At 37.6% G+C, this 9978-nt stretch overlaps 1 protein-coding gene and 1 pseudogene across 1 annotated transcript in view; one reads left to right on the top strand and one right to left on the bottom strand.

The window, feature by feature from the left end:
* Positions 1 to 2691, top strand: part of LOC107563433 (beta-glucuronidase) — a 20568-nt gene extending 17877 nt beyond the window's left edge. Inside the window, exons 11-12 of the mRNA XM_016248311.1 lie at positions 1444 to 1579; positions 2076 to 2691. Of these exons, the coding sequence (XP_016103797.1) occupies positions 1444 to 1579; positions 2076 to 2224 (285 nt within the window). The 3' untranslated portion in view covers positions 2225 to 2691. The remainder of the gene's footprint in view (positions 1 to 1443; positions 1580 to 2075) is intronic.
* A 6828-nt stretch (positions 2692 to 9519) lies between these two features.
* The window catches only part of LOC107563434 (vitamin K epoxide reductase complex subunit 1-like protein 1 pseudogene), a 1770-nt pseudogene continuing 1311 nt past the window's right edge, over positions 9520 to 9978 (bottom strand).

The following is a 9978-nucleotide window of genomic DNA, read 5'->3' on the forward strand; positions in this document are numbered from 1 at the left end:
CGTTTTAGGTAGGTGTGGCTGACTCTTAACTTTTATAAAGAATATCTCTTTGGATTTGAGACTTTAGTCTTTGCAACTTTACAGATCTTCTTTATGCACCAAGAGCTTGTAACACTCCAAAGAGAAAGGAAGAATTGAAATCGCATCATATGACCGCTTTAAAAATGTCATGTTTAATTCAGTGTTACTTGCAATTTCTTTAGATTTATTTGTGAAATTTACTAGCAATTTGTCAGTGAAAATGGTTTCTACATTTGTTTTTTCAGTGTATATTTGGAGATGAATCACAAACACTTGAGATTTTCAGGATAATTTTCCACCCTTACAGTTACGCAGGCTTTTGCTACTGTACCTTTAAGACTTCTAAATGGAAATATGTTCAACTGGCTAATCTTTGTGCATATTGAAAGATTGATTTAGTTTTGATGAATAGGATTGTCTGTGTTCTGCTCGTCAGGCGCAGTATGTGGACGTTATCTGTGTGAACAGCTATTTGTCGTGGTATCATGACCCGGGTCACACAGAGCTCATCAGTCTTCAGCTCAACACTCAGTTTGATGACTGGTACGACAAATACCAGAAACCCATCATCCAGAGCGAGTACGGAGCGGACGCCGTGGCCGGCCTACACAGCGTGAGTCCACACCTTCATCAACATTTATATATTTATAAATTCACTAAAGGAATCATGCATATCAGATCTTATTGTAATAATATACTATAATTTATGTATATTTAGATATTATATAACTAATTTAAGCACCTCATCCCAAACCTTCCGTTGCAAATTCCAAAACGTCATTTTAGAGCTGATAAGAGAGGCTTGAGCCATTGATATGCAGGCTTACGCAGTTATTAATGCAGTCTAATGCAGTTATTAGAGAGAGCGAGATTAAGTGCGTGTGAATACCTGCGTCTATGCGTCTCTCAGCAGCAGCGTCTACTAATAGCGAATGTTTAAGTTGAACTGCTTCAAGAACCTCGCTACTGAGAAATGTCATGTAGCTTTTTTATTGATTAAATTTGCGGTGCAGCCGCAGCTCTGACAACAAGTTTCTGTCCCTCCGTGTGTGTGAGTGTCTGTCTGCACTGTGTGTGTGTCTGTGAGAGAGACTGGGAGAAAGAAAGTGTGATTTCCGTACATAAAAAAAAGGTGGAAGACATGGAAATAGTTGGTCATTTTTACCCTATTGTTTGTTATATATTTATTTGCTCAATGTCTTCTGGGGTTTTTGGTTCTTTTACTGTTGTAGATATCCCATAGTAAGCTATAACAAAAATATGATATCTCTTCATTGTGTTTGGGGGCCCCCCCCCGGACGAGAAAGCAAGCCTAAAATGCCATTGATAAATCCGTGTGTGTGTGTTTATATATATATTTTTTTTTTTACCCAGCATTAACAGCTGTGGGAAGCACTGAACCTCACGTTTGTCGTCCTGCAGGATCCACCCATGATGTTCACAGAGGAGTATCAGACGACGGTCCTGCAGAACTACCACAACGTGTTCGACCAGAAGAGGAAGGAGTTTGTGATTGGAGAGCTGATCTGGAACTTCGCCGACTTCATGACGGCTCAAAGTAGGAGACGACCGCAGCCTTTTCCTTTGCTCTGAACAGGTTTTTCTGGAACACATAGCACACATTAACTAGCACACTGTTCACTCATGCACGCTTTAGATAAGAGAATGAAAACGTGTCCGACGGATCTTTAGTTACCTGTATGGAATCTGCATGCTTTATTTGCACATTTTCTGCTCTGATTAATAAATGAAACTCAAAGTTTAAAGGAGTAGAGGAGTTTGTTTCTTCATCAGATTTGGAGAAATGTAGCATTGCATCACTTGCTCAGCAATGGATGCTCTGCAGTGAATGGGTGCCGTCAGAATGAGAGTCCAAACAGCTGATATATCCATTGCTGAGCTAGTGATGCAATGCAACATTTCTCCAAATCTGATGAAGAAACAAACTCATCTACGTCTGGGATGGCCTGAGGGTGAGGACATTTTCAGCACATGTACATTTGTGTGAACGGTTTCTTTAAGAAAAGCATGCATTAATCTCTCTCCGTCTCTAGCCATCACTCGAGTGGTTGGGAATAAGAAGGGAATCTTCACTCGGCAGCGTCAGCCCAAAGCCGGAGCGCTTCTGCTGCGAGAGCGATACTGGAGGATCGCCAATGAGACGGGTGTGCTGCCCACCTGGGCCAGGTATCCCTGCCAGTGAGCCGGATTAGCTGCTTCCGGTGCAGGAAAACCAGGTGAAAATGGACTGTTTATCAAGTGCCTTATATGTGCCTCACTGACAATCACACCTGTGGGGAAAACACAAGATCTGTTCTTAAAGGTGTGATTGTGTGATGAATCCTTATGCTGTTTGTTCTTTGTAAAGACACTCAATTTTTTTGTATTGTTTTTTTTTAAGTCCTGAATCGCAGCAACACTATTAAACTGGAACAGGCATACTTTTTCCTAAATGTGCCTTTTTTTCGGCCTCTGGGATTCATATTGTGAACGTTTGCAATTATATATATTTTTGATAATGAGTTAATATAATGAAACCTGTCATGATCATGTCCAGGTCACATTTCACCTCCATAAAAAGAAATTACATTTTGTTTAAAGACCATTAAGCCTATTTTAGGGCCAGCAATATTTTTTGCATTATTTACATTATAATTAAAACACGTTTCTCCCCAAATTCATTACTGTAATGCAAAAAAATACATCTTATTCATTTATATATGATTGTAATTGTTGTTTGCCTTGATGCAGATATATATATATTTTTTAAATGTATTACGGTAATAACATCTAATGAGAATCTAATAAGGATCATCAAGAATGAGAATTGCAAAAAAAATAAAAATTATTATACAAATCTAGATTTATTTCAATGAGAATTGGGGGGGGGGGGGAGAGACTATTATATTATTCAAATTGTAAAGTAATTATATATTACAGTATTTGTTGTATTGCCTTAATGCAGATTTAAAGTTTAAAAATAGTTGCATTAGAGTAATAAAAATATCTAATAAGGATCATCATTGAGAATGAGAATTGCACAAAAAAGAAATTTGAAAAAATATCAAAATAAATATCATTTCAGGTTTGTTTGTTTTTTTAAGGTGAAATGTGACCAGGATGTTTTTTTCCCCCACTGGCAGTAGTTTAGTAAACTTTTTTTTATTTTTTTTTTATAATGAATTTTAATCAACTTGTAGTAATTGGCTCGTCTTTCATGACCAAAATATTTCTCATTTTGTGGTGTCAGCTGATGATTTTTGTATGAGACAGAGTGTACTTTACTGTAATTACTTCATAAGCAATTGAATGAATCCTTCGTTTGTGGACATTCCCCAGCGATGTAATCTAAATAAATGACATTCCACAAGATCATCCCTGAGATTAATTAATGTTCATGTTATTGTCATCAGATCTTTTGTCTGAAACACACACACACTGGATGTTAAAGGGACAGTTCAACCAAAAATGAAAATGTGCTGACAATTTACTCACCTCCAGGTCATCCGAGGTGTAGATGAGTTTGTATGATGAGAAATGTAGCACTGCGTCAGTGTCTCCGCAATGGATGCTCCTGCAGTGAATGGGTGCCGTCAGAATGAGTCCAAACAGCTGATAAAAACATCACAATAATCCACAGCACTCCAGTCCATCAGTTAACATCTGGAGAAGACAAAAGCTGAAACAAATCCAGCATTAAGATGTTTTTAACTAAAATACGAGTCCATAATAACACTTGCTCCAGTGAAAAAGTGGTCTGAAATAATCTTTTTTTTTTTTTTTCCCCAGTATTTCCAGAAACTCTCCAACTGTTAATACAGCATGCATCATTGCTGTGAAATGTTACCATGGAAACACTGTTACTGCATGCTAGTTTTAGAAAGAACGTTTAATTAACAGACAGATGAAGTCTGAGACGAGGCATGATAAATGTAAAAATACTGGTTCAAAAGCATAATCACAAGACTTAAACATTGAACATGTTGACCAGTGAATCACTTAGGATGCAATATTTACTGTCATAACCATGTAAAGCCAATGAAGACCGTAAACTTCCATAAGAGTCTTTGTAGAATATGAAGAATCTGAGCAAATCTCGGTTCATAGACTTCCTTGATTATTATAAGTTATACATCTATGATGAGACCCATTTCTGAATAATTTAAAGCAAACATTTTTTTTTAAATCCATAAAGAATAGAACTACTTGTTGCCAATTTCTCAGAAAAAAAGGCTTCTTAGATAATTGTATATATTATTTTAAGAATTTAGACATTTGCACTAGAAACCAAGACGAAAATACTGAGAACTTTTTTTTTTTTCAAATTTTTTTTTTGGAAGCAAGATTTTTTTGGAAGTTGTATTATAAAAAAATGTTTTGGTCTTAAAGGCTTAAATGTCAAAGAAATTGTTGAATGCATTGCATTGTGGGATAAAGTATCTCATGCAGTGAGCTCTAGTTGCACACCGCACGTTTGCCATGCATTCAAAATAATTCACGTGTACACATCCTACATACTTCATAAATAGTGCTGTGGGAAGAGTAATACCGTAGTATGCTATTCCAAACACAGTCTATGTCAATTCTCAACAATTCAGCCCATGGTTTCTCTCATGAGGTCAGAGGTCAAAGGACAAAAGGGCTCAGAGAGGTCAGGGGGAATGTTTTAATGGCAGATCAAATCCACACAACAATGACACGCGTTCATGTTCACTGTAGTGTCTCCTCCAGCTGATTCCCAGACACAGAATTCCTCCGAAACACGGCACCCATGTAAGAAAATACAGCATTTTTTACTCCTATTTGGCAAATACAGAAGCAAACCGAAACACAGCGTATTCTCCACAAACAAAATACCCCAAAAAGGTACGATTGGAAATAAAAACCGACACCAAACATGAAATCTCCAATCCGTCTGTTTCTCATGTCTGTTCATCATATCTATAACATTAACAGTCTGTACATCTACAGCGGCGCGTCGTCATCAAGACGCCCCAACAATTACATCAGGAAATAAAAAGAACGAACTTACTATCTGAAACTCACATTGTGCGATTGAAGAAAATACGAGTCTAAAATAATCAGAAATAATACGACATGAGATACAAGGAACAACCAAATGATTTGGGTTTATAGTTTTTGCTTTTTAAAAGGTGAGTTATGAGACAATAACACCGCAAATATTCCAGTGGTCACCAATCTCTGTCTTAACTAACCCCTATAGAGGCAAGCAGACTTAACTCCAAACGTCAAGGCCCAGTGGACATACAGAAGGCACTTTTAATGAATTTAACGTTGTGAAGGCAACCCTTTTACGACATTTTTGGGGGTCTATGTCATTCCTTGTCATTTGAATTGGATATAAATTGAATATGCAATAAAACATTGGGGTTTTTTTCCCCAAAAGCCTTAGATGTCATCTTGTTTAAAGTCAACATAACATCAAAACAGTCTATTTACTTTCTTAATGCACTGCAAAAATGATTTTCTTAGTATTTTGTCTTAATTTAGTCATTTTCCAGTACAAAACATTCTTAAATTAAGATATATTTAGCAAAATGTACAAAGTACCTAAATTAAATGAGTTTTTACTTAAAACAAGAAAAATATCTGCCAATGGGATCAGAAAATAAACTAAATAAAAATAAATAAAAAAATTCAGACCCCTTTGGCAAGTTTTTTTTCTTGTATGCAGCAAAAACTCTTCATTTTGATACTTTTTTTTTTTTACTCAGAAAAAACGTAATATCTTATGTTGCTTCTCAAGTAAATGTATCTTGATTTATGAATGTTTAGATATTTGCACTGGAAAACAAGACAAAGATACTGAGTACTAAAATCATTTTTTTGCTACTCTTAATTCACATTATTACAATGTTCATAATCTTTCGCCAACGCACAATAACTTGAAACGCACATAAAACGACTTAAGATCATGTTGCTCAGGTTATTGGTTAATAAAAAAAAATAATATTTACAATCAGATCCTTTTCACAATCCAATTCACAATAAAAATCAATTTTCACTCTGAGAAACATCACATTCTCAAGTAAAAAGGGTTGCAAACTCTTTCATGTTGACTTTAATTGGAGAAATTATGTTCTGGCATCATAATTAGTCTGCGTGAAATATATAAAACCAACAGAACACGCGACTAATGTACAAATCACATCAACTCTGCTGTAGAATTGAGCTGCGAAACTCCAACGACCATTCGATTTGTTCGCAAGTTTGGCTGAAAACACGTTACGAAGATCCCAGTTCAGCCACACAGACAAAGACTGCTTCACAAAAGCATCATCAACTAAAGAAAGGTCAATAAATTAAACCAACCGGGCAAGGAATAACTCAACACCACCCAGCCATAGAGTTTAGTTTGGGTAGAAACCATTTTTAAATTGTTGTGAGTGAAAACAAGACTGTGAGGAGCAAACTTACAGATTCATATCTACTGTTTTCCAGTAAACAATGCATTTTCAATGTTTTGTCAACTGAACAATCGGCCAACAGTCTTAAGATCAATCACTCACAGCCTCATTTTCATTCACGTCATTTCAAGTTCACAATTCAATTCAATTCAGCACATTTGCATGTTCCAGTAGCTCCCATCATCTACACAATGCACACCTGATGGCCAATTCGAAGACTGAAATTAGCTCAACATCACCAGTAAATGTTGATGGGTTTGACTTGTGCAATACTGGGTTGGATAGTTGGTAAATTCAGATCAAGTTTTCATTGTGAACTGACAAAATAATGACTTTCAATGTCTAATACGACAGTGCAAGTGCTGATATAAAACAATAAACTCTTAAAAATAAAGGTTTCAAAAGGGGAGTGGTTTTTTGGTTCCCCAAATAATCTTTCAATTATTTTTACATAGTCTGAAGAACATTTTAATATTTCATTTTCATTATAAAGAACCTTTAGTGGAACGGAAAGATTCCATTGATGTTGAAGGTTCTTTAAGGAACCATCAATGCCAACAAAAACCTTTTTTTTTTTTTTTTTTAAGTGCATCAGTGATATTGTGGATCCAAATGCACACGGAAAACTCTGACGCACTTTGACACCAAATAAAACTTAAAGAGGGACTAAAACTGGCAGGTTTTGACTCTTCTGTTGCATCCGTTGACATCAAAACAGCTAGAGACAAATACTGAGAGGTAGAAGTGAAGGGGATCAAGAATTGAGGGTACTTGTAATTTCATGGAAAGGTCAAGGTGATGTTTCAGGTCAAGGTCAAGGGGTTTCTGGGTAACAGAAGTATGGTAAATTACTTTACAGTCGTACAGTAGATGCAGCTCATGTGATGTCTCATACTATTCACGTGAAAATCACCAACTAAACACAAAAATGATAAGAAACGGTAGCTTTGAGTGTGATGGACTGGCCCAGTGGTTCTCAATTGCAGTCCTCGCGTACCACCGCTCTGCACATTTTGTATGCATCTCTTATCACTTCAGATGTTTGTTCTATTTGACCGCAAATACCCTGTGAAGTGGACATCACCGAATATTCTGTCATGATTCCAGTTCGAAGGGAGCGTATCCATTCATAGGGCATTAAAGTGTGCGAGACGTGAATTTAAATTGCATTGCATCACTTGCTCAGCAATGGATCCTCTGCGGTGAATGGGTGCCGTCAGTGAACACGGTGTAGGGATCATGTCAATCGGAACACTTCATGCATGGAGCTCTCTTCTAATGAGCTGGTTATCTGAATCAGGTGTGTTAAATAAGAGACATGCAAAATATGCAGAGCTGTGGTACTCGAGGACTGGAATTGAGATCCACTGGACTAGACAATATAAACCTAAAAACTCGAGCACAAAGAGTGGAAACCTGGGAGAGGGTGAAATCTCTCTGCTTACTTCTATAAGGAACCTTAGTGTACATATGAAACCAACAATAAAAAAGCAGTCTAAAGTTGATGTCCGACATCTCCAGGAACACACTGATTAGGTCTTTTCAATCTGAAATTGTTGGAATTACCACAAATTTAAGTTTCTGATGAGTGTATTAACATTAAGTTTGTTTGTTCATGGAGAAATGTAGCATTGCATCAGTGTCTCAGCAATGGATGCTCTGCAGTGAATGGGTGCCGTCAGAATGAGAGTCCAAACAGCTGATAAAAACAATCACAATAATCCACACCACTCCAGTCCATCAGTTAATGACTTGAGAAGAGAAAAGCTGAAACAAATCCAGCATTATCCACCACAACACTTCCTCCAGTGAAAAAGTGTTCTGGTCTGCATCAGGAGAGAAATCTGCACAGATCAAGCACGGTTTACAAGCCAAAACAGCTCTAAACAAATATGTGGCTGGATTTTGATGTGAGAGACAACAGGAGATGGACTTTTTCACTGGAGGAAGCGTTATTATGGATATTAGCCAGAAGCGTCAGTTAAAAGTTAAAACATATTAATGATGGATTTGTTTCTTTCAAACACGCAGCTTTTGTCTTCTCCAGATGTTCACGGATGGACTTCTGACGGCACCCATTCACTGCAGAGCATCCATTGCTGAGACACTGATGCAATGCCACATTTCTCCAAATCTGATGAAGAAACAAACTCATCCTAATCTTGGATGGCCTGAGGGTGAGTAGGTTTTCAACACATTTTCATTTTTTGTGAAGTAATCCTTTAAAAACAGGTGTTACAACAAGCGCTTGCGGAGAAAAAAATTATTCTCAAGTCTCAATCATCTCAACTACAGTAATTCCAACACGACAAATGCAACATTTATCCTGGATCAAGACCCCATTAAGATGAGTAAAATGCTAGAACACTTGCACAAAGAATAACCCGCACAATCCCTGTTAAAAGCACTCACTGGAAGTGACGTACATGCCATAGATTGGGACTTTTTAATGTTTCAACGGTAAAACACAAACTAGTCTGGAATATTGCTTTGCGGGTAGCTATTTACAGAACTGCAAAACAAACGAATAAAAAAAGTAGTCACAAACCAATCTGATCTACACACATACAGCTCACATTCGTCCTTGTTTTATGAGTGGTCCTCTTCCAAAACAACAATAAAAATAAAATAAAAATCTGTAAACAAACAATTACACTTTATTTGTCGTTTCAATGATAGCAATCCGTCATTTTTGTGGAATCATCTCTGCTTAGCCTCATGATCATTCGCGTTTACCCTTTATAACCCTTAAATTCAGTCCCGCTGGAATCAGCTGCTCCCAAAGAGCAACGACATTCCCAGTGGATTCAAGTAAACAGAATTTCTCACATTGTTTTCTCCATTATTTATTCCTCAGGGAAAGGACACCCTCTCCTGTTTGTTTCGTAAGTGCTTTCCGACCGCTCTCTCTCGCTCTCTCTCTCATCTCAGGGAACAAAGAAAACCAACGAGAAATCAAAGCGGACAAAGATTTGGGTTTCTGTTTTCCAATCCTTCCTTGCAATGCAATGAACCTGTGATCTGTGGCCCCTAAAGATAATTTTTTTTTTTTCGTTTTAAACACACACACACACACACACACACACACACACACACAACAGAATGAACATTTGTTTGGAAGCAAGGTCTCCTGGTGGCAAGTCACACATTTTTCAGAGGTCACATTTTCCCCACGTGTTGGATGATTTGTTATCCTTCTATACTTTTGTCATCGTTGTTTTTGTGTGTCTAGTCCTGCTTGGCTTGGAGCTGCTGCTTCCAGGCCTCGTTCAAGTAAACCAGTCGCTTGTAGTTGAGCACAAACAAGATGAAGTTCAGTGCGTATGTGGTGACGCAGATGAAGCAGAAGTCCTTAAGGACGAAGTAGAGGATGTAGCCCAGGTAGAGGGAGCCCATCACTGATGCGATGGAGGTGGTCATGAGAATCAGAGCAGCCATCGCACTGGCCGTCAAACCTGCGCACACACACACACACACACACACACACACACACACACACAACGGTTAATGCACTGAAGAAAAACACCAA

The sequence above is a fragment of the Sinocyclocheilus grahami genome, unplaced genomic scaffold (genome assembly GCF_001515645.1).
Source record: "Sinocyclocheilus grahami isolate Dianchi unplaced genomic scaffold, SAMN03320097.WGS_v1.1 scaffold875.1, whole genome shotgun sequence".
Taxonomy (NCBI): Eukaryota; Metazoa; Chordata; class Actinopteri; order Cypriniformes; family Cyprinidae; genus Sinocyclocheilus; species Sinocyclocheilus grahami.